This window comes from Tribolium madens, unplaced genomic scaffold, assembly GCF_015345945.1.
Source record: "Tribolium madens isolate multiple individuals breed KSU strain unplaced genomic scaffold, Tmad_KSU_1.1 Scaffold_91;HRSCAF=231;Tcas5.2_LG7, whole genome shotgun sequence".
Taxonomy (NCBI): Eukaryota; Metazoa; Arthropoda; class Insecta; order Coleoptera; family Tenebrionidae; genus Tribolium; species Tribolium madens.
Window position 1 is genome coordinate 8,743,189 of NW_025401063.1, and position 26,525 is coordinate 8,769,713.

The 26,525-nt window shown below is 33.8% G+C and overlaps 1 protein-coding gene across 4 annotated transcripts in view; it reads right to left on the minus strand.

The window, feature by feature from the left end:
• Nucleotides 1–968: 968 nt before the first annotated feature.
• Nucleotides 969–26,525, minus strand: part of LOC123010822 (hemicentin-2) — a 128,234-nt gene continuing 102,677 nt past the window's right edge. For 2 of the 4 annotated variants that reach the window (XM_044407964.1, XM_044407967.1), the window contains 6 exons: nucleotides 24,523–24,653; nucleotides 15,029–15,188; nucleotides 5,811–6,497; nucleotides 3,872–4,204; nucleotides 3,027–3,136; nucleotides 969–2,070 (listed from right to left, as the gene is read on the minus strand). In XM_044407964.1, the coding sequence (XP_044263899.1) occupies nucleotides 1,903–2,070; nucleotides 3,027–3,136; nucleotides 3,872–4,204; nucleotides 5,811–6,497; nucleotides 15,029–15,188; nucleotides 24,523–24,653 (1,589 nt within the window). In that variant the 3' untranslated portion in view covers nucleotides 969–1,902. Of the gene's footprint in view, nucleotides 2,071–3,026; nucleotides 3,137–3,228; nucleotides 3,463–3,871; nucleotides 4,205–5,810; nucleotides 6,498–15,028; nucleotides 15,189–24,522; nucleotides 24,654–26,525 lie in introns of those variants that run through there. The other 2 variants (XM_044407965.1, XM_044407966.1) reach the window with 2 other exon arrangements.

Genomic DNA, 26,525 nt, shown 5'->3' on the forward strand with positions numbered 1-26,525 from the left:
TAACGCCAACGACTTATTCCATCACTCAAATGACGTCATTTGGGTGCTGGAATAGTATATTAAAGTACAAGTTGCAGAAGGTATCTATTCAAGCACAAAATTGAAAGTCCGAAACGATCCGCGTAGCGGCGAGCTGAGGAACAAATGAGTGCTTGAAGAACCTTCTGCAACAAGTGCTTTATACTATTTTTTCTATTTCGCCGCTTTATATCATTTTATAAATTAAAAAACGAAAATTAAAATTTTTTTTTGTAGAGAATTTTGCGACAGTTGGCGACATTTATGTGTAGAATAATTTTAGGCGGCTGTAAAAAATAAAAATTATTCTTATATTCACATTTGAAAATGAATTGTGAAGAAAGTCCGTCACTAAAATTAAATTACCGCGAACGACTTATTCCAGCACGCAATTGACGTCATTTGGGTGCTGGAATAGACTTATTCTAACACCGAAATAGAAAATAGACTTATTCTAACACCGAAATAGAAAAAATGATTTTAAAAATTTGAAATCAAGAAATTGTTGCAATATGTTTAATGGGTTGCGGCAAAAAAAATCAGAAATAACCCTCTCGTGAATAACCTTGTATATTAGCTCTTATCCGTACATAATTTTATTCTAGAAATGAATAAAGGTCTATGCAACAAGTGAGATAGATTCATTAATATCGTACGCATGGGATATTCGTGTAATCCCATAAGTACCACGATAATTCGACAATAATGTATTATCCTGTGTATTAAATGGTAGGTTTTATCTGGTGCTTCGTAATTTATTACTATTGTATAAACGTTGTTTTTATCCTGTGATTTATAAAAGTAGTACCTAAGTGCTGCTTGGGTGAACACCGCGTTATTAATATATTAATTTAATTATATTTACTTTGAATTTTATTTATTTGAAAATAACGAATAAAAAAAGGGTCACATTTAATTTATATTTATTAATAATACTCTCATTGGTTCATCGATTATTTACAGGAATAAATTAATACAAACAACATCTCAACATATTGTAACTCACACGCATTCTTTAGTAAGCACACTTTATTTACAAAATACATTATTGCACAGCAATAAAGCTTTTATATGATAAAACAAATTCATCTAATAACATATGTACATAGTATTTGACTTATTGTACATATACACTTAATTGTAATTTATTACATAGTGGAAACAGTCTTTGGACAGATACGCCAAGCTTTTATTACTGTAGGAAAATTTTCGATTATCGATTTAAATAAATTTGACACTGACTTATCTGGGAGAGAACGCTTTTAATTAGTATTTGTAATTCGAACGCCTTTCCAAGCCTATGATGTAATGAAAGAACGGCGTAACTGAAGTGGGAACGTTTCATCAGATATTTATGTTTTTCTCTTTAATATCTCGTTTCCCTCACATCAAAAAGTAAATAGTTTACAATAAATCATACACAGTATGATTAGTTTTTCTAAATTTTAATTAACATTCATCCGTATTAAAAGTTACACATTTATTATGCCCGTGTATAAGTGTTTTGTTTCTACATTCGTTGGTCTAGAATTAATTCTGAATACTCATAAATTAATTAATGCTAGATCACGATTGTTCATTTTGTAGGCCTAGAGAATTATGGTCGGTCGTTCATTTGTCAAGTTTTATTCGTTGATAGTTTTCGGAAAAGTCCTATCTAAAAACAATTAGTTAAGCTCGAGAGTCTGTGATTGTTCCACTACCTAAACAGAATCATTTGCTAGAAACACTTGGCATCTACTCCTGTATCACAGGCGCTATATTAGTGCTACCGCCTCCAGATTAATTCCCTTGTTTAGTTACAAATGGAAGAATCATTATTTTGATTAGGAAAAATGACGAAAGTTTTTAACTGGAGGTGGCAACACTGATCAACTCAGTTCATTAAACACAACTTTCAGGTCCCGGAATGGCGTCTGCTATGATGTGGTCTCTCCTCATTGTGGCAAAGTTGGAATAGGAAATGTCTCGAGGGCGCGGACGGGGCCGGCCTAAAGTGCCCCCCGATTGGTTCACAGACACTTCTGGCGATGAGATCTGCTCTTCGTGGGACTGAAAAGTAACAGAACAAAGTTCTACCATAAATTCACTGAAGATACAATTATTTTATAGACACAAGCACAAAAAATTCACAGATCAACAATTTATTTTTTGCATGAAATAATAATACTCGTCATAGTTGTGTACTTACTTATAAGTTTCAAATAACAATCCATTCATTTTATAAAAAAAGACTGTTTTGTTTTGGAGTAATGAATTTTTTTATTACTCGATTATCTTACTGGTTTGTTATTCAATTTAGAAAAAAAAACAATGAGTGAAATTTTATATGTATTATGCTGAAATTCTGGTACATCACAAATTAATTTAACTTGTCTGATTCAATGTTATAGATCTGTTTCATACAACTTCTGTGTTTCGAATTAAAATAATAAAATAAAAAAACGAAAAAAACAACTTCGACCAATAAGCTTAAAAACATCTGTATCAAAAACTACATCCAAGAATGCAAAAATATAGTGTTTGATTTAAGAAACAAAATTATTTCTGGGACACGCGAAATACTTAAGAATAATTTCAGGTGATGCAGTGGGTTAGTTTCTATCAATAATCGCCTTTTTAAGACGCGTTGTATATAATAAACACTATATTTCTTCGTTAGAGCAACTGACAATAATCACGTAATCAAAAAATTTTGAATGGTCCATTACACCTTGTAATCATCAAAACGAATCGTTCTCTTTTATCACCGATGTGAATTAGGTCGATTCTTGCTGTAAACAGAGTCAAAAGTTGCCCCGCATCACATTTTAATTAATTGTGTTGTTATCGCAGTTCAGCGTAGAAAATGTGTTGAGGGTGGTGCGTCCCGGTTTTAATATTTATTGAAAATTTGCTACATCAGCACAGAAGAGCTCCGACAAGCGTTCACACTTACACACATGTAGTCTCACACGCGCTTGCACAGGAGTTATTTAATTAGAGGAACAGGTTGACGCGTTACTTACAAAGTTGGGGAATGTCGGGGGACTATGTTGCTGCCGATTCCGTTCTCCCGTTGAGGGGGTGAAAAGGGCATCAGGTCTCGGCAGCCCGGGTGGCGTTGTCGTGTCAGCACCTGTTAACGTTACACCTATCTTATTTCTATGGAATTTATTGCTTCCACTAAACACACGGCTAATATGTTACAGAACAGACAAGTTCGAGGCCGGGGATTATTACTTCTAGGTTTCGATTGGATGGCGAAGAGGAGAAATAAATAAAAATACATGGTTGGTACAGTATAAAGTTTTTATTAATACAGGGTACAAAAATAAATGGGTTTTTTAAAGTGCCTCCACTTGAATATATTAGGTCGTTTACAATAACTTATTGTGCTTTTTATGGATTGTCTAATTTTGAAAGAATTTTCTTAATAAAACTTTCCTACAGAAACTCGTTTCGCTGAAAAAACACCACGAATCCATTCAGTAAATCAATATTAAATGTGGAGCAAGATACTACAAGCGGTGCACGAGATGTCTAAGTGCCCTCTATTTTGTATTTACATATTTTGCCTTGAGCAACAGTTGTAGTTTTGCGGCACAACTTTCCCAACAGGGACAATTCGTTAAAAATCCTGCAACAATTTTTTCCAACTTCCAAAACTTTCGTAATTTACATTTTACGGCACAATCGTCAAACTCCCCAGAGATCCCATTCGTCACACGAGACCCAACTACTGCCCCATATTTACCAAACTACAAATTTACTTCTCTCAAGATGATCGACCGGTCGGGAAAGTTGCCAAAACCGCTACACACCAGCTAGATTTTACCGAAAGTGGTGAGCGGGTAATATTTCCGGGACTCACCTCTGGGGGTGTTGAGTATATCTGGTTGCCTATCTACGGACGAATTGGCGGTGGGCTGCGTGCCGCAGTCCGCTGCCGGTTTCAGGGTGTACGCTACCACGTAGCGATTATCTCCCGTGTTGATTTCCAACATTGATCCGGGCCTGGAGGACTGACCCGGAACTTTGGGCTGCTTTGAAGGATCCAGCTGATAGTTGCAATGGCCACCTCCGCAGTGCCGGTGCTTTCGTCTGACAGCCAGCACTACTATGAGCAACACAGCGATGCCCAGAGTCAAAAGAGACCCCGTCAAGAGAGCCGCAATGGGGAGGATGCTCATATTACTGCTCCCATCTGTTAAAAAATAAAAAACAAACAAAAAGTGTTACGTCCAAGTGTGTTCTTATAACTACATTTAATGTACGTACTCTTACAAGTTGAGACAGTAAAAGTATTTCAATAAGGTAAAAATAACTGCGTGGGAATTTACTCTCAAGTTGCACGTATGATTTATTTACGACCATCTCAATCAAGTTAAATTGTTTGTATCCTCGCTACGTCTTTAGGGAGGTTACGACATATACTTCCGAGTTCCCACTCTAAATACGGGAGGGGAATAAAGCCTTTGAATTAAGTGTTAAATGAATAGAAAATGACTTAGGGAGAAAGTATAAATTCAATCTCACTTGTGTGTCATGCATAATTATTTAATATTTAATAGTTTAATTATTTAATAGTTAACTTAACTAACCAAAATAAGAGAGTGAACTTTATGTCAAATATTGCTTTTATTAATTTATAGTTTTCGGCTATATTAGTACCTTGAAATTAATTCCCCACTAATTACAAATTCATTCGCTTCAATTAAGTTTAGTTCAATATAATTCATTTTAATGCAAATGTGTTGAAAAATTTTGAAAATTCTGTTCAATTTATGTTTATATGCGTTAGACGGTTACAGTAATTTGAAATAATCATTTTCTTATTTGATCAGTTAAATTTTACAATATTTGTCATGCATTAATACAATTGCGGACAAGAAATTTTGAACGATTTGTCATTCGACTGACATAAATATGTAAAACGGGCTTTATACAACTAATCCCAATTTCGGTTTTTGTAATTTTTATCCTGACAACTAGAGAAAAAATGACAACAAATAAAAATAATTTATTGAGCTTAAATAAAAACACGTATATTGCTGACATTATTTCAGAAAATCGACGCCAAAAATAAATTTCAACGAAAACTTTCTAATTTATTTTCAAACGTCCATCATAATGACAATAAAGCATGGCTTACATTGACATTTTTTTGAACTGACATAAATTTGATGTACAAAATTCCGTGTCCGCAATTCTACAAGCAAAATTAAGAGCACCTATTAAAATTTGTTTTATTGTTTTTTGCAAAAAATTCTTTGTATTAAAGCAATCCGTTAAAAAACCTAATTCATTTCAATTTACGTAAGATTGAATTCATAAAATTTTCTTACCTTACGTTTTAAGTAAAACTGAACAGACTTTAATTGTGGTGTTTTAATGGCTGTTTTCACCATGCCGAAAATTTCGTGACTACTTTTCCGTCAATCTGCATAATAATGCGCCTCATTTTCGCCCATAGTACCTTGTATTAAACGATCTGCTGATTGCGGCATTAAAAAATCTACACACGAGCGGGCGTTTCCCGCTTCTTATTATTACACAAGTGCGGTGCAATTCACGGAAATGTATTGATTGAAGCTAATGCAGCGCCTTTATTGTGTGGCTTGATTTTCTTGGCATGCGAGAGTTAGCATAGAAAAGTTGAAAGCACAAAGGAAGCTCGTATCAGAGTGGGTTAGTGGGGCAAGTTCTTTAAACGGGCGCACTGAAGATTTTCCCTCAAGTATTCGCTTTCTCGCGCTCGAATATTAAACGAACGTAACTTTTCGCTGCATTATTAATGTCTAGAGGCTTACCTGTGCGTTTCTCGGCGTCGTTGAGCATGATGTCCTCCAACACAAGCTTCTCGCTGCGCCCTTTGGCGTTCTGCGCGTAGACAACAATGCGAAGCGAGGGTGGGAAGCCCTCCCCGGAGGGCGGGAGCATCTCCCCCAGATCCAGCCGGAAGACAGGAATGTCGGACTCCGTGCTGCTAAGGTTGAGCCGCAGACGCATGGTGTAGGCGTCGTAGGCCTCCAGGATGAACCGCTGGGGGAGGCCTCCGTCGTAGCCAGCGCGGCACTCCACCTCTAGCACGTCTAAGCTGTGATTTGTAGCGGCGCGAAGGGTGCAATTGGTGAGAGGGTTGGGCTTGGCTGGAGTGAGAATTGTAAATTTCGGAGCGATTTTTCGAAAAGTTATGCTACCTGCAGGAACCACTTGGAAGACGCAGGGGTCCGCCTGACGACCGATCGAGTTTTTGCCCCAGCAGGTGAGGGTGCCGTAGTCGCGCTGGGAAGAGGTGGTGTACATAAGCTCGCTCACGTTGCCGATGGAGGCTGAGATGCGGGCGGGGGAGACGTCAAAGCTTTCGCCACTGTTGTTGAATTGCCAGACAAAGGTAACGTCGTTGGGGTCGGCCGACACGTGACAACGCACTTTTATCACCTCGTTGAGGGAGGCTCCGATTACTGTCATCTCGGTGTCGCGGCAAACCGGAGCATCTGGAATTAGAACGTTGTCGTGCTAACAAAGCATTCTTTTTATTATTTAAACGCAAAAATAAAGTAGTTGTTGTAACACAAATAAGTAATGAAAATTTTTTTAACAGTGAACTAACAAGTAGTCAAAATTAACTTATTCTTGTAGTTATAACGTTCCTTTTGTATATAGAGTGCCTAAACTATCTGACGTTTAATCTTTCTCTTGGAGTTTTTCCCAAGTCCACAGTATTTAATTCCGGACAGATTAGTTTTTGTCCATCGTCCACCCACGAAGCAAAAAAGTCGCTCTCGCCTGATAGGTAAAACACGATCGATCGTCTTGACTTCGTTCTAACACCATCAGTTGATTTTGTAAGACGTGATCGCATTTGGAATCCCCAGGGTTCAGTTTATGAACCAAGTCGACGTAAAGACCGCACGACAATGCTCCTCAAATTGTTTTCTGGAACAGTGTCGGCGTTGGTGCTCGATTGATCGGTTCTGTTTCGAAATCCTATCGCAACGTTTTTATTCAATTCCGTTTTAATGATGTTCTTCTCGTTACATAGTTGTGTACAGACGAAAGAATCCAATATTTGCAACGAAACGTCAAACATTTAATTATCTTTCATTCGGTATTAAAATTAAACTCATAAAGTGGACCCACGTAGAAATATTAATTTTCTTAAATATCAGAGAACTTGAGCGGAAAATTAAAATGTGCCTGAAAAATTACTTTGTTGTTAGACATAAAAGGATGCAACCTGCCATAAAAAGTTACACTTAAAAACTAAATTAAAGGTAAATTGGACGGGGAGAAGAGAGGGAAGCCAAGGGAAGCAAACTGCAAGTTGTGCACTTTTTTCGCTCTCGCCTGACATACATTTTATTGAAATAATTAAAATCTGAATATAAAATTAAATTTTATAGTTTGCACAAACAAACAAATTAGTCTTGAAATACTCAAGTGCCTTTCCAGAATTGTTTTTAGAATAATAACGTTCCTAAATAATATATCTGTTAGGTATTTTACTGTATTTGTTACAACAATACGCTCTTTATCAAATGAAATAAATTAAAACACATTGGAGTTTAAAAAATTAAATGAGTGAAAGCTGTAAACACATTTTTACAACAAATAAAAAAAACGATAAATGGGCTTTTTGTATAACTATAAAAACACATGACTAGCTGTTAAGCTTAAAAATTATTAAAAAATATCAGTCACACTATGAAAGTCAAAATATGTGAGTATATTTTAAGCAATTAAATTATTATTATTAAATTTATAAAATAAAAATAGTTGAATACAACTTTGTAATTTTGTTAAAATTTGCTGCAACAATAAATTGTTCCTAAAACCGTGTTTGTGTTTAATATAAACATGTCATGTTTGTCTGAATAGAAAAAACAGTAGGGAAAAAGTGACTGACAGAAAAAAATACGTGAATTTTTTTGCTTAACAATATAGTTACCTTTATTCCAAACAATTTCTTGTTAGAAAAATTATCCAGCTGTTGAAAGTTGTTATTTACTTAACGCGATTTAAATATCTCATGAAAATGTTGCGAGAAGTTCCCACAAACCGAATTGGGCTATTCATGTTTATTCATTTACTATTATAGTTGTCCCATAAGCGTGAAATTTGCACATAAACGTAAATGTTTCCGGCAGCAAAACACACACGTATATTTAATTTAGGAGCTTATATTCATCAACAGCATATCCAGAAACCCTTTTCGTCTTTGTTCGCTTTTAAAAAAATTGAAATTATCTGCTGCTACACCTGCGAATGCTCCCGTGTTATTAATGTATTTTCCAGAGGCAATAACGGCGTCAGCACGTCGAGCTGCGCCCCATGTCCATAAAATAACACCAAGCAACGAAACGAAACCAGTTCCGAAAAAAAATTACCGTGAATGAAAGCCGCCGAGCATAAATTCGCCATTTGAAAACGATACTGTTGATCTGTAACAGATTGTTTGTAAACATGTATATCGTTTTCACGCATGGCTGCGACGTTGATCCGTCATTGAATTTGGTCGGGAAATTGACGCTTTCCGCGGTCATGCACCAAGCAAACAATTTCCCAAATGCAGCAATGATTAAATTTAAATGAAGACTAATGGCCAGGTGCACGACGTCGCACATGAAGACGTTGAGTTATTGCGATGGAAAGGGGTGTCATTGTGGAGCACGCAGCGACTACTTTCGGCACGACTTCGTGGAGAAATGCGATACGACGATATTAGATTTGCCTTCTTTATAATGTATGTGGTGCCGAAAAGGACACGTCGGGATTACTTTTGTTTCCGAATTTTCCAAGGAAATAGCAGAGCTGTGATTGCGTCAAATGTGAATTTACGAAATTTGGGGAAGAATTAAGATGCTCGCCTTTCAAACCGCACTTAACTAGGTTTTACTCCTTCTTTTGGTGGCAAAAAAAACTAAGCCGCTTTAAAGTAAAGCTGCAATTAAACTCAAATCCAGCACGTAAAATTCCGAAATTTATCCTGTGCCCTAACTCATTTGTTCATTATTTTTTTAGCGGAATTATTATCTACATTCTGTTATTCATAACTGCTTAATGGATTCAAAATTACAATTTTTATGTTGTTTTAATTTTGAAAACAGTAAAAATTCGTATAGTGTTGCAAATTATTGCCGTTAAAATTATTAAAAAATGGTGGATGCGCCGGGTGAATATATTAAACTTTATATTCTTGTTTATCATTCATTCTAAATATATTATTAGCTGTTTCAGAAGAAACTAACTTTATTCATACACTTTAATGACTTTTTTTAAATTTTAGTTTACTCTTGTTGGGTAAACAAAGCATTTTTTTGGTTTTATATAACTACAGTCTTTAATTTTACAATAAAATTAGTTGTTTTAAGAAATAATATAAAAATAATGATAATAATAGATTTCCAAGTGTGTAGGTGAATTATTGAGTTGTAGTATCATCCGTAGCCGTCATGTCGAAATTAAAAATTCAAAGCTATATCCAATCCGGAACATCCCTAACCCCAACTTCCGATAAATCACTGTAAATAAATCCTTAGTTGGGGTCATCCGGCACCGGTTGACATGGCCGTTGTGAGGTGACGTTATCGAATAGTCTTCGATATAAGATGATATCGAAAGGGCAACCCTTCTTGCGGCTATACGTCTTCACTTCTCGTTAGAGATGCAAATAAGGCGGCTATAGCAATTTCCTACCTCGACTGTGGTAATCTGTAATCGCGAACTCACTCTCTATTGTTCAGTAAACGATTGTTCCTATAACCTTCGCCGACGAAGCCACTATGGCAAAGCTGATTATCCTTTATTACTATGTGCTCGTAATCTCGGTATTGTGAACGTCTCGCAAAATTAAAATATTTTGTTCTGATAATTTTTTATCCATTTTATGATGCGAACGAAAATCGGAAACTACCTAGTCGAGATCAAAATTGAATTCGATATTTGCCCTCAACAAATCTAATCGAGCAATAAAATTCAGATATAGCTAATTTTGAATAAGCATAAAAATTATCATATATCGCATTTTAAAATTTATGAGAATCAAAATCTACAGAGAACTGCTGTCAAAGTAAAGTTCGTCGAAAGAAAATAAAGCGTTATAAAACGAGCGACAAGCAATAAGCATCAATTACTTTGATACAGACGGGCAAAATTAAAACTGACGTTTCTAAGACATGGGGACATATGAAAAATACACTATTTGCATGTAAAACAATATTAAAGATGCTCACATTCTTTTAAACGCTCAATATTGTGTTTACAGGACAAAGGAAATACCCCCATTGTATCCGGCGTATATGTGTGTATCTCCATTTTGTTCTTTTCAAGCTTATGAAAGCCGTTTTGTTGAACGCTGCTAGATTAAATTTCAACATTGTTGTTCGTCGAGCATTGCCTCTAAAATGCAGATAATTGAAATCGGCGTTGCAAACTTTTATAATCAATGTGAAATTAGCAACGCTGCATTATCGTCCCTCGGCATTGTTCTGGGACCAATTGAACACTGGAACCTCTCCACCGCTGATGACCATGCAAAGTGCACCACTCGACGACACTCGACGTCTCCTAATTGATATTTTATGGTGCGTTTGTGGCTTGCTGTACAATTTATATAGAGCGATTTGTGGGCCTATTAAACGGCTCTCGCAGAACATTTTAAAAATAACTCAATAATAAAAAATACTTTATTAATGTTACATTCGTACGATGGTCTTTGGTGTAGTTTTTATGTTAAAAATCAATAAATGTCTATTATTTATTCATTTATGTTATTTAACGTTTAAAATTATCACGCGTGTAAATTACAAAACAGTCAAAATTAACCTTTCTATATAAAACTGGTTGATATGTGGAGACAAAATGTAAAAAAAAACAGAATTTGTAATACCAAATTTCTATTTAAAGTTTTAGAAAAAAACATTTTACTTCTTGGTTTTCTTTCTAATGATAAACATTAATGCCAACGTTACACTTCAGCAGAGCGGTAATTTAAGTATTTTTTTTTAATTAAAGTTAAACGTTTTAACCTTTGATTTTCATTAGCTATTTATTAAAAACTGTAAAATTGCTTTGTTTCTAAAAAAATAAAAAAATATCGTACCTAGATGTCTTAAAATATCTCTCGAGTATTTTGAAAGCACCACAGTGAATCGCATCTAACCCGCTCGAAACTATTGTGCCTTTAATTTAAATTCATTTAGTTCAATTATTAAGTAAAAAAGCTCAATTTCATTAAAAGGCTATTTAACCACAAATAGAGTATGTATATAGAATGTTCCGTTTTTATTGTTACAAATTTAAACAGCTGATAGAATATTCAATTTTAAGAGTAAAAATTTCGACATTTTATCTTTGAATTCGTTTGGTTGTATAAAGGTTATCAGTTGTAACAAGTTTTGTAATTTTATCTACAATGGTTTCTGAAATATTGAAAAAAAGCCATTAAAAAATGCACTCTTTTGAGGAGGTGTAGCTCCCTTGCATGGCATTTTTCGATGTTCATAGGAAACTTTTATCTTAAAATTGAATATTCTATCACCTGTTTAAATTTGTAACAATAAAAATAGAACACATTTAAGTACATTTACAAGAATTAATTCTTCTCTCAAAAAGGTGTGTTTTTTCTTTATTGTTAATAGTGTTAGTTAATATTTTAATAGTAAAAGCTGTGAAAATGGCAAATTTAATCCTCTTCTGTAGGATTTGAAATGACACATCATGAGAAAAATGCGAAACTTGTAGGTACCTAATACTTTTTATTAACCTTTCAAAAATCAAGCAATGGAAATATGAAAAGTGCTTCTAAAGAAATGACAAGCTCCAAAATAGGAGTAACAGACGGTAGCGTTCTATAAAAAGAATAAAGTTTGTATTGCGCTACAATTAATAACTCAATGGTGTTGATCACTTATGTAGAAAACTACTCTAAGGTTGTCAGTTTTTAATCTAAATGAAAATGTTCATGAGATTTCTATATGTATGTTATGAAATCGAATCACAATGTTGTTATATTAAAAACAATATTTCCTTTTGTTTCTTAATGTTATTTAGATGTTGTTTTAAAACCCCCAAAGCTCCACTTTAGTTGAAAATTTTTAACATATTCTTTTGTAGTAGTTGGATTATTGTAAATATAACGTTACAAAGCATGGGTATAAAAACAGTTTAACATGTTGCAAAAACTCAGCTTCGAATTAAAAGCATCGATTTTGTTGAAGTTTGTAAAGTGATATAGCTTTGTGCAGCATTGCAGGGTTTTCATAATCTAGAAAAGACAGCTCGTACAAATTCCTGACTTAATTTATCCGATCAAACCGCGTCGTAAATAATATTTCGTCGACGTCGAGTTCGAGTTCGGCACGGCATACGGCGCATCGAATTTATCGTCGATGTGGCGAAAATCGCGCATCTTGGAATGCCTGTGTCGCGTATTAGATTAATGCGGCATGCAATTAAATGCATATTTGCGTTGCAGCACGTACGTGATATAAATGCGGGCGAGTGCATTACGTCGTTCTCGGACACCTGTTCGACCGGATGCATGTCCGCATAATACATCACTCGTCTCGTTTTTAGGCATTCCTGCAGATCGTCGAGTCTTTGGTGGAAATTGTAATTTGTGCCATCAGCGGCAGGGCTCGTGTCATTTCTGCAACCTCTCGAATTGAAAGAGGAGATCTATGCGCCGTATAAGTCAGACGCAAGAGTGCGGCGTCAAAGACCGCCCCCCGGGGACTGAATTAATCATGAGCGAGGTAGCAGCCAACTGCAGGCTTCATTAGATTGCCGATATTAGGCTAATGCGATTCAACAATCGATGATGTTCGAATTCGACGAGCGAAGATGAAATATTTGCTGGTATTTATGATTTAATTGTGCACACGCCTGGACGGTAAACTCGCTGTGCTCTTCGTGCACTTCCACTTCCAATTTCCGACTCTCATTTAACAAATTGGCGTAATCATGAATTGAAATTTATGTTTACCCTTTGAATTTTTCTCGAAGAAAAGTGAAACTCTGACACAAATTCCGTAATAAAAACGTTTGGAAAAATCGTATATTGTATTAAGTTTATGTGAAAAGTCACGCAAACTTTAAATATTTCACTACACAAAGGTCACACTAGAAATGTCGAAGTTGAACGTTTCTCTCACACTTGCAAATTCGAAAGTGTGAAAAAATCTGAACTAAGTACATTTTTGAGAGTAATCACGTACGCTTAAGATAATTCACGTCGTGACAGGAAGTTGCGTCATTGGTGGTTGTTCCCGAGGGTTCACATGTCAATCTGACTAGACCCGCTTAAGCTGGTCGCACAGGGATTACAAGTTGTGGTCGTTAAGCCCTACTGCAGGTCACCTCATTTGTACACATTGCATATTCCGCACCACGCTTCACAATCACACTCGGTCATTTCCTTTTAACCAGATGGTTTTCAAAACATCTTTCTATTTGTATTTTAAAACTACCAAGTTTGCCTGGCGCATCCACCATTTTTCAAACACGAATGTCACTAGTAAGAATAATTTATTCTAAATTTACTGTAAATTACGAAAAATCAATTAACAACTGACTCATATACTCACTTGTGTATGTAGGTAAATTAACTTTTTAGCAAAGTTTTGATTTGTTTCCTCAAAGGGTAACAAAAGTTTGTTACAAACCACACAAATTTAACTCATCTTTTGTATGACTTCAGAAAAAGTGTAGTTTTTCATCTAACAGAAGCTTTTTACTTGTTTTTGTAATAAAATACAGTAGAATACTCGATTAACAACAATTTTTCAGTATATACAAGGTGATTCTTAAACAGACCGACAAAATTTTATCATAGCTTCCCAAGGATAAATGAAGACAAACTGCACCCTTTTTACGTTTATATATTTTAGGGGCAAAACCCCCTTGATCGTTTATGAATTGTCGCAATGATCAAGTACATTTTCATCAAATTAATACCATGATTTCCACTAGCTGTGCTAATACTATTTACGAAAACATGAGTGGCGTACGCTTTACCTCGAAAGTAACTTTAATAAATTTTATTTGGAGAACGGTTAAGCAAAGAATTTTTTAAATATTCTTTCCAGCATGTTCTCATTTGATACTACCAAGGATAAAATTTTGTCGGTCTATTTAAGAATCACCCTGTATAGATTATAAGTGTTTTAATTCAAAAACCAACCAAAAAATTTGCTCGGTAGTTTTAGACGACATCCACATTATTCAAATGCGAGCAATTATACGATTTCAACTCACAGCTATCATTTTTATTTTAATTGTTTATTTTCTGTTAATGCTTATTAAAAATAACAAACATCATACATACTATAAATAGAATAAGTATGTAATTGCTTTATTGTTTTGTATAAATGAGCTCAAAAAAGATATACTTAAGAGTTTATTTCGAATACAATAAAGGATTTAGAGTGGAAAGGCTACTACATACCTAACATACCTATCTACAATAATTTCGTTATTAATTTTGTGTTATCTGCTTTGAACATATTTGATATGGCTTTCTGCAAATGAAACTTCATGTTGATACTTAAAATCAGCGAACAAAGCAAGATAAAATATATTTTATAATATTTTCTCTTTGCAATAAATTTGTTTCGCATTTAAGATTTGATTAATTTATTACGACTGACCTAGTTTGTTCGCAACTTTAGTCACCTGATTGTAAACATTCCTAAATTATATACGTATGAAAAAACAAAAAGCATCCATAGCATGGATTTTGTTCTTTTTTATAATTATTTCCTCTTAAAAAGGATTTTGAAAATAAGTGCATAAATGTTTTGGGATGATTAAAGTGTGTGAAAGTGTGTATAATTGCATTCGTTGACACCTGTACATAACAGGTAATTAAATAATTTGTGATTTAATTTCATTTCCATTCCCTTGTCGGAAAACACGTCGACGCGGCACGCAAAAAGCGCGAAAAACCTCCGGAAAATTAATTGCGTTGCAAGTATTAGCGCTAGGCAGTCGTCCTCGTCGCGGTTAATAAATCACTCGTACTTACATCTAACCCTCAGCATGACAGGATTGCTGACATTTTCCCCGCGAGGGTTGGCCGCCAAGCAGGTGTAGGCGCCGCTCTGCCACCTGGTGACCCTCTGCAGGACCAGGCTGTGTGTGCTGATGATCACGCCCGATGACATGTTCTGACTCACCAGTGTGCCCTGTTGATACACCATCTATTAGTCATTATTAACTCGAGGGTTGGTCCGAGGGTAATAAGCAATTCATTAAGGCCGAGTTCGGGCCATGCCTCGATTAATTTGAATACGAAATGGATACGTTTCGATGGGAAAATATCCGGGAGATTTATCGCGGCGTGTTGAACCTCCGGCCGGAATTAGATTGCAAAAGGGTATCGTGCTGGAAGAAGTGCATTTTCTATTCCGCCAACATCACTCGCTCTTTATTTCACTGTTAGGGAGTAATATTTCCTTCACGCCATGCCGTATCAAAGTAACGACCCGTTTGGGGTTCGATATCGGAATGTATGTTTACACAACACTTTGTTGCGATCTACGGCCTCACGCCACTCGAAAAGCTCGAATACAGGGTGTTCCCGCTGCTAAATCGCCTAATATACCACTTCATAAAACGGGCAAATTGATTAATCGTTGTTTTCATTAAAACTCAATACAAACTTTTTCCCCTCGATTCAAATTAATTGTCGTGAGTACGCGCGAACTTTATGTGGAACACCATAAATCAAAAATAATAATTTGCCTTCATCAAAAATTAATTTCGACTCAGTGCCCATTAAAACGATGACTTTGATAACTGCGAGAAGTGTTGTAAATTTGCTAAATTAGTACATAACCCTCCATTTTCATGAATATTGAAGTGTACTGTTTCATTAAACAAAGCGACTTCCCGGCTTTCAACAGTCGAAGGAGCAAGATTAAGATATCTTTAATAAAACATTTTATGTCTGTCACTACATTCCTACAAATTAATGGCAAACAAGTGACTCGACAAAACTCCTAGTCAACTAAATTGCTGATATGAAGAAGTAGTTTAAGATCTGAAGTAGAAATTTAAAGGAAATGAAAACAGACTCTAAACAATTCAAAGAAAAAGATTATTGTACTGTTTCTCATTTCATAGAGAGCATGTACATACAACAAAAATTCAATTTCAAAATGATGACAGTCAACACCAAATCTGTTAGTAGAATTACTTTACTTATAAAAATAAATTTCTTTGCTTAAACCTTCATTTAAAAAAATAATTAATGAATGATAAAATATTTTAGAATCGTAATCGGTGTTAAGAATTAATTAGTATTTTTTAAGTTCTGTGGCATCTTACCCCTACTATAAAATTTGATCTAAGGATTATGGTCACAAAATTCAATTTTTGTAAAAAAATTCCGAGTAACTAGGTTGCTATTTACCTTTTACCAATTATTTTTTTCCAAAAATTTTATAACACATAGTTTAAATAAAAAAACGTCTAGTTCCATACTTTTTGGTACTAATTGAAATTGAAATTTGGGGTGGTAGTCATTCGCCCCACCACCCTGTTCGGTAAAACGCTCCATGGGTGCCCCGAACCATGCAACCTCTTCTCGGCGAAGACGACTAAAAATTATCTAAAAAAAAATTCGAGAAGGAAAAAAAATAAACATAACAGAATTAACGATACTCCTGTTTTTGTAACCCTGGCATAACTATTGATATTACCGGAAAACGAAATAGAATTATTAATAACATGATTCGAATTACTTAATAACCTTACTAGATCCATGTTACTTAACTTAACATTTTCAATTTGTTGCTCTAGAGCAGTAATTTTCAGAACGAAAAAGGTCATTATGTCATCTCGCATTTTAATTGCAGCAAGGTGGCTGTATTTTCGATAATTTAGGCAAAAATCGGGCTGATAATGAACGCAATTATACAGGGCTGTTCCGTTTTTATTGTTACAAATTTAAACAGGTGATAGGATTTTCAATTCTAAGACAAAAGTTTCCTATAAACATGTATCGAACAATCATTGGTAAGGGAGCTACACCCCCTGGAAGGGGGCTAATATGTTTTTGCAAATATTTCAGAAACCATTTAAGATAAAATTACAAAATTTGGTACAGATAATAACCTTTATACACCTAAACAAATTCAAACATCAAATGTCGAAATTTTTAATCAGGGGCGTTCGAAACTGGGGGGAGTTTAAGGTAAAAAATACCTTATTTATTTTGGCTTTAGTTTCTCGGTACTTTCAGCAACAAAATCTTAAGTTCGATAGTTTATCACAGAAAAGTCTCTCTGTGTCGATACGACTTATTGTTTTTGAATAAAATTAATTTAAAATTTATGTTACACACCAATACAACATTCAAATAAATCAGAATTTACAGAATAATAAAAGCAAGAAATTCATTTTTTTTTAATCAACCTCAACTAATTAACAGTACATTACAGTAACAATAATAACATTAATTAAATGAATTTGCCTAAATCTAAACGAGTTTTCAAAGTGACCACCATTTTGGTCAATGCATAACTAAAGAAACTAAAGCCAAAATAGATAGGGTATTTTTTTTCCCCTAAACCCCACCAGTTTCGGACGCCCCTGATTAAAAATTTTAACATTTGATGTTTGATTTCGTTTAGGTGTATAAAGGTTATCATCTGTACCAAATTTTGTAATTTTATCTTAAATGGTTTCTGAAATATTTGCAAAAACATATTAGCCCCCTTCCAGGGGGTGTAGCTCCCTTACCAATCATTTTTCGATACATGTTTATAGGAAACTTTTGTCTTAGAATTGAATATCCTCTCACCTGTTTAAATTTGTAACAATAAAAACGGAACATCCTGTATACATCTGGCGAGTGTATAACCGAGTCTTGACACACACTTGGGATGGAAAATCATGCCACAACGAATGCATTTTGAGCCTTCTTCGGCTTTATTTTTGCGATATGAACATGGAGCTACACTGTCTGTAGGTATTGTGTTGTTGCTATTATTAATGTTTAGTCTTGAAATTTAGGAATTAGTCTTCTTAAAGTGCCGGCTATTATTTTTCGACCATCTTCTGTTTAATAAAAACGCTCAAGAGTCAAAATGCGTTAATCGTTATTAAATTTAAGCGCCGCACGATCGAGCGTATTACGTGCGTAAGAAATAAATTTAGATACAATTGTTATGTACAGTATAATTAAATTTAATTTTTTTTAATCAATAAGAAAATTAGCATAAACAATATATTTCATTCATCCAAAAGCGTCTGTATAATAGTATATTAAAGTACAAGTTGCAGAAGCACAAATCTGAAATTCCGAAACGAGCCACGTAGCGGCGAGTTGAGGAACAAATGAGTGCTTGAAGAACCTTCTGCAACAAATGCTTTTGCTACTTTTTCTATTTTGGGGTTTAATATTTTATAAATTAAAAAACGAAATTTTTTTTTCTAGAAAATTTTGTGACGGTTGGCGACATTTCTGTAGAATAATTTTAGGCGGCTGTAAAAAATAAAAATAATTCATATTTTCACATTTGAAAATGAATTGAATTGAATGAATACTTTAACCAACACCTACTCTAATTTATTTATTTTTTTGATCGCACGGTATTAGTGCTTTACATAATTAGAGCATTTTGCTTTTTCAATTATAAATAGTCAAGTAAAGTATTTTGTAATGCTGCTTTTAAATTGCACTGTGAAAAGACAAAAATACTGTGTCGTTGAAATAAGATTAAAAAAATTTAATACTTAACAATAAACAAGAAAGCAACCTTCTACATGAGTATTAAAAAAAGAAAAAACAGAGAAGTAACGTAATAATAATAATCTACTTTTAAAACTTGTCTATTCATTTGAGTTGCTGATCTACTATTGATTTATCCAACGAGTTATTCGTTGTTTTAAATTTATTGTTTGTATTAACTGGAAATAATATTTATTTATATGTTAATCCAGTATAAAAAGGCATTATTTCTACTAAAAATATGCCTGGAAAGGTTATACTGTTTTGTTTTATCGTCCCAGTATTAATAAAATTATTAAAAAATTGTATGTGTAGTATGGTATTTATAGTAGCCGCTTATTCTTTTGTGCATAATAGAATATTATTTTAGGTTAAATGTAAGTCTTAAGTAATTTACTGCAAGCAGAACTGTTTCGTTTGACATTAATATCCAACTCACGACAAGCTTGCTCAACATTTGCTTTGTTGTATTATTTTTATTAATAAGAAACAAATCTAACAAAATCTGTTAAACAGCAAATTTCTATAAGATTATCAACCGTACTGCAATCGACAAAAACTCCAGAAAATTAAAATCAGATTTCTGATTATCGTCGACATCCCCTCGTCGAGATAGGACATTGCTGTCTGTCTCAAATTTTCCATAACGACAAACAGCTATCTCATACGCCCCTTGTCTCGTAAATGGCCCACTTGTAAAGCTCCGTGTCCTCGTCATCTGCAGCGAATGATAATAGGGCTCTATGCTAACTTAATTACACATTAAAAAAAACTAATTTAATAGTGGCTGCTTCACATTTGAGATGAGTTGTAAACGATCGTATGAATAATTCAGAAACACCAACAACGACATTAATACATTACACATTTTGTAAGCACCACACAAGTGGGAAGAAAACTTTATCATTTATGCATCACTCATTAGACCAGAACGAGAATATAAGCCGCGGTTGTGAGAGCTAAATGATAATTTATTAGACTGTAAAAGGGTACCGCCGAGGGTGGCGCTTGGAAGCTGCGACAGATTGTAAAGATATTTCCATACAAATGCCCCCTAACACAGAGTTGGCGCGTTTTTAGCTTCATCAAACTTTACAAGCATTGCTACCATATTTAGTTAATTAGCAAATTAGTTTTAATTTGATTCAAAAATGTTCTGTTGCTTGATAGACAGACAAGTTTACACTGTTGTGCACCTTTATCTGTTGCTAGCTGTTCAAAAATATCAGAGTTCCTTGTTATCTATGGCACGTCGTTGATTTCTGGCGCCGATGTCTGTTTTAGTTTATTGTACATGCAGCACACGTCACTTTTTGACATTTGCCATCGATCAGAGCAACCTGAATCTGAAATAAGAATGGCCACCGTGTTATTTGTTGAGAATCGCGCCACAATTGGAAATTTAACCGACATTTACGCGATTATCTCCGAGTGATAAGAGACGCTAACGGCCCAATGAACATCTCGACTAATTTGTTGACGTTTCGTTTTGGGCGAGGGCACGTAGATGGGCTTTTAACGGCCGTTGGTGTCGCGGTCGCAAAGATTTACGAGCTTGGACACTGCAACTAATTTCATTCGGAAATGAAGAAGCTCTAATAATTAGTTGTCGCTGCATTGTTGTGCCTTAATGTAAATTAACTACGGGATACGGGCCCTAGCACTAAATTACATTATTTTCATAAGAGTTAATGCGACTTATACGAACTTGTGTGCACTTGTACTCTGTGTTAGACTCGCTTCATTGCCTTGCTAAAATGTCACCATTTTAATAAATGGCTTTGTCGGTGCTGGTTAATGTTATTTACTATCAGATAGTTCGGTGCCGTTATTCGCGCTAGATGTAATAAATTAAATTTTATTTTTTCCGCTGGACTACTCCGCCCAACCGTATTTTATAAAATATAGATTTTTTAACACACCATATACATAGTAAAATTGCACTCAACTTAGTTGATAAAAAAAGCAATTTTCATAAAGCAAAATCATAAAGCATAACACCTAATAATCATACTGTATAGTAATCATATTGTAAACATTATCTTCCATCAGTACAAATAATAAATATACCTATACATAATTCTTGTGAAAGAAATATAATTTAGTACAAATGTAATCAAAGAATAAATAAATACCTTTGTGTGGTCAACAGTTCCGTTCATTTTTTATAAAATTTTCAAAATCGACTACCAATTTTCCATTAAAAAAATTATTGTGGTACAAGTAAATTGCTAACGTTGGTTTTGTTTATATTTATTATAAATTAACTCAGAAATTTGTCGATTTTCACAACTCTAAATTGTTTAACACAGTTTGTCTCTATTAGAAACAATGCACGTTTTAATGTAGTAGTTTTGCTCACTAAAAAACATTTATAACGTACTTTAAGTTCATTGTCTTCAATTTAAATGTAGTAGTAATAAATTAATTTGTTGGTTTTTCTAGTAAATTTAACAACCAGAAAAATCTCAAGTGTTCAAATAAATTAGTTTAGGCACCAATATGTATAAAATCAAACATTAGTTTAGAGGTCATCCAAAATCATTATTTGGAAATTTAGTTAACCTCTTTCTTTTAGTGTTTTTTCCCTAGTTGTGATTTGTTGGAAGAAATAAATAAAGATCATGAAAAACTGAAAAATCCCATTCGCCAATAAAACTAATATATTTTTGAAAAAATATAGCTTTCGATTTCACTTCTATATGAAAAATAAGCTAGTGAATAGCCACTCGCTAGAAAATTTCTTTCCTTTGTCGACCATTAATCATAAACCTTGCTCACAAATTGATTCTCATCACCACTTGTCAGAATAAAAACAATTTAAACCCATTTATATTTTGTTACGTGTTTTAGAGAAATCACAAATCGGAAATTTTTTTAGTAATCAATGCGAGTATACATATTTTTGCAAACTTGTACGAAGTAATTATAATGTCATTAGATTTGTTTCATGAGTTCACTTAATGTTTTATTAGTTTTTATTACGCTCATAATCTTATTTACAGTAAAAGCAATAAATTGTATTGACAAGAAGCAAATTCATCTCAAATTTCAAAATACATAAATGATTTTAGATTTTGTATAAAAAGTGTCTCAGACTTTATTAAAGAAATAATTAAAAATCTCCATCAAAACGAAAGCTTGTCGAAATAAGTCTAAAACGTAATTCTCTCGTGGTTCGAATAGTAAATTAACCAACTCTAGTAACTTTCGAACCAATTTAAGACTATTGGACTTCAGGGATTGCAAAATTATGTTGTGACTTTAGAAATCATTACCAGTTAGATTAATATTCCCTTTTCGTAGATGCTTACTTAGAAAAAATTAATCGATTTTTCTTTCAGAATCAAGTGTTTGTTTAGACACCGTGTTCCTTTATTAATTTTTAAATGACACTCGTGTAAAATGGTTTTACTTTGTAAATGATGTTGATTTCAAGGCGCATAAAATTCTGCATCACAGGTCACAGGTACTCGATCCTTTGCTGGTAAATTTACTCTCATGAGAGCAATATCAAAGACGTGAGTCTGTAAATGTAGCTTTTTACGAGTCCCCGTCAGAGTAGCCCCACCGACACTAAGTAGCCATTTTCAATTATGAGTCAAATTATATCGCGCAGAAACTCCAGATATAAGCACTAAAGGGTCGCGAGTGACGTATAAAAATTGTGATTTGTCACCCTCGGCAGTATTTTAACATGGAATTAATTCTTAAAGAAGAGGCGTCAATACTCCTGTTTTCCAATGTCGTTTTTACTGCTTTGATATAAAGATTGCGTGTAATCCGCCTTTTATGGTTCATAAAGAATCTCCAATTATTGCTTATGAGGCCTATCCTCGGGGCGAAATAAACCCTATCAAATGTGTATCTAAGGCAGATACGGTTAAATGCGAGTTATAGCACTTGAAATCCTGAAAAAGTGGCCCACCACGATCCAAAGATATGCGTCCCAAGAGGGGGACGCAGGGTTAAATTACCGCTGTCCAGGCATTAAATCTTATTGCCATCTCTTTTGCTCCGTGTTTGGTAACGGTACCAATCTGCCCAAAAAGTTTGTTTATTTATTTTTAATATCCTAAACAAACTTCTGATTTCTACCGTTCGAAAGCTAAGAAGGGAAAAGACGAGAACGCAGAGTCGTGAATTAAAGAAACGAATGTTGGTCAAACTGTCGTAATTCCAGGTTGGGATATAAATGCTTCGAGAACTTTCGTTATGTATGAAGTTTGTCGGTCGAAGGAAGGACTAATCACTCTTAGATTAACTTCTTTCACATTGCTTTACTTAATTTTTTCGCCGTTTCTTTCATTCCAAACTTCTTTTTGTCTGTAATTAATTTCTTTTTCAGGACATAAATAGCCATCAATAAATTTTTTCTACTTCACTTTTTGCTCCTCTGCGAATGCTAGCTCTGCAATTACTAATTTTACCCCAAGGCAGCCCTTGCAAATATTTGGGTAGATAATACAAGAAAACACTTAATATCTTTTTAAATAACTTGATGGTGGAGACTTTTATGTGATTTTTATTATTATTTTTTAAATTTTTTTTAAATCGAATTTTTCAATGTAATTATTTCACAAATAAAGAGAAACCGATAATCTATTGAACAAATCACGGATGTTATGAACTATAACAATCTTAGATGTCCGAGATATTAGTTATGACAATCATAACATCAATCACTATGTTAATAACTGTACTGTTTTCCATTTGTCAATATCTAGAGTTTTAATTAATAAAGTATCCAATTTCAAAATAGCATTTAAAAAAATAATTATGACTGAAAAATATACTCACATCACCTTTGCGATTGCAGAAATAGTTTCGTTATTTTTATAAATTCACATAGAAAACATTTAAATATGAAAAAACAACAAATAGTGACACATTTGACGATTTTTAAGAATGCAATACTGTAATGAATAAAATAAAACAAGCAACCCCCAAGATACTGCATCTCTGGAGTACTATGTATATAGTGAATGCCTCGCAGTCCTATTTGAAAATGTTTCATTCTAAAAAATGAAGTATTAAAAATTTTTCTCCACGAGCACGTATTTTAAGTTGTTCCTTTTTTCGTGATTCTTGACTCCATATGATAGCAATTTGGCACATTTCCAGCGTTTTAATAGTTTTTTATATATCAAGAATTTGAGTTTGCGACTTAATTAAAACAGATGTTCACATTATTATTTTTTCAAATTTCGACATTAATTAAACCGACAAAAGTTTATTCAAAAATCCGAAATGGAACAAAAACCTACTCTTTCTCTTGATTTGTCGAACCAAACAAAAAGATTAAGCGAAATCCTTGTTCTAGGAGCGTCATTTTACCGACAAACCGAGTAAAATGTAGAACCCCAGGTCGCTATCGCTGCCCCAGAGTGGGATTAACTTTCTCCTCTGAATCGGGAGTATGAAAACAATTAAACTGATTACCTTCAGAGGAGCTATAGTAGTAAGACAGGCCGGCCGTTAGGGACAAACTAATAAAAATTAAAACGCGTGGAAATGCTGCGGCTTCGTCCGTCCTGCGCTTAATTAACACAGTTACCCTTTTGGGCAGCTCGCGGCAAAATCTGCGCTCCAGACACGAACTCTCAAGGGGGCGAAAAGAGGAAGCAGCACTCTAAACACAATCTCAATTAAAAAACAATTCACACATTTTTATATGTAAGTATTGACAAGAAATTTTTAGCTGAAACACCCTGTATGCAGTTCGATTAAAAAGTTGTAAGCTAAACAAAAATGTTTTGGATATTCGGAAACCCCTTACTTACATCGTGGAACCACGTGATCTTGTGCTGCTTAGGGTTGGCTTTGATGATGCACTCGAAGTACACGTCGTCGCCTTCTTTGATGTCTTCGGGATTGAGAGTGCTGCCCAGGTGAAGCTCCACTTTGGGGGGATCTAAAATAAACACAAAGTCAGCGTTTGCACTCTTGACAATGGAGTACCCAAACAAGTTCTTTTAATTGGGTCGAATACAAAGAACCATTTCGTTTCGAAATATCAGATCAATATTATGCTAGTAATATTAATTTGCCGGTCGCATTCCTTTGCCGATGTCGTGAAAATGGTAACAAGGTGGCGTGTCAGGATTCCTCCGTAATTACAACATTTCATGAGTATAACGTGGTATTAAAACTCTCTCTTTGTAGAGGATGCAATTATTTCATTTAATATAAAGAGACTGATGCACCGATAAAGTGCACGCTATTTGCAAATATAATAAACTATTTTCCTGTGATAAAATTTAGTTTTAAGAATTTGTGGGACTTTAAGGAATTTTAATATCTTAAGAACAAGAGACACGAAGAAAACTGGATATACATTTTACTTTTAGTTAGTTGACATTAAGTGCTTTTAAAGATGATTAAAATTAAAATAATGTTTACCCTCTATCTTAGTACGAATATTAAAAGAACCGCGGGCATGCTTGTTGCTAACTATTCAACAAGAATTTATCATCAGTTTATTAACTCGACTCAGTGTTGCGGTTTTAATTTATTAACTTTCTCATATAAAACAATTTTCCTAAGTAATATTAAGTGTAGGTACGTTTGCTAATGGTTACTTAAATTTTTTTTTTTTCAAACTGAAATCTGTTTAGGTAATTATATTTCATATAATAATGTGTGGCCCAAAGCAAAGATAATGTTTGTCTTACTCCATTAATAAAGATAATATTATTTATTATCATTTCGCACGTTTGCTATTCGCCAGGACTAAAATCGATTAAAAAAATCTCATGAATGACGCAATAAACAAATCTACATTTTATGAGTATGCCTTCTTAAAAATATAGAATTTTTCGTCTAGATGTTCCTAGTCTTATTATTATAATATTTTTTTTGCAATTTAAATTTGAACGTATTATTTTTACACCCTTTTTAGACCCTTTAAAATCAGATGTACGACCTAATAAAATATTCTCTTTTAAAAATATGATCGTAAAATTACACGTAAGTAAAGAAGATTAATGAATTTTTTACAGTTGGTATTTGATAGAACTTCATCATAACAAATATCAAAGGTTACACATGCAATCTCGTTTTTAAATATTTTATTTGATTCTTTTGTATTTACAAACTAGCTCATAATAAAAAAGTAAGCTTATACAGGTGCGCCAGAACTCGCGCCCAGAAAGGTAAGATACCAGGAACATGAAAAAAATTAAAAAAAAATTATCTATAAAAATTTTGAAGTTATGAGAGTTTAAACTTTGCACTTTGACTCTATTCTTGTTGAAAAAAATATTTTCCAAGCTTTTTTGCTACATGCTGTTAGAAAAGGAAACAAGGAAGCTGCATCCTAAATTGCATCTCTGTTTAATGTTATTTGTGACTTTTATTCGCAAAAATTTTGTACTTTTACTAAATAGCTATAAATACACAAAATATAAAAACTATAAATACACAAGGTATACAGGGTGCGCCAGAACTCGCGTCCCAGAGAAAATTTTCAAGTAAGGTAAGTAAGATACCAGGAACATGAAAAAAATGTTTAAAAAATTCTATCTGTCAAAAAATTTTGACATTTATTTTTTGTACATTTGACATTTTTTTATATTTATTTAATGATACTGATGATCTTGTATGTTTTTTTACAATTATTTAGTAAAGAGACAAAAATTTTGCCAATACAAGCCACAAATAACATTGAACAGAGTTAAAATTTAGGATACATCTTTCTTTTTTCCTCTTTTAATAGCCTATAGCAAAAAAAACTTGGAAAATTAATTTTTCAACAGAAATAAATAAAGTCAAAGTGCAAACTTTA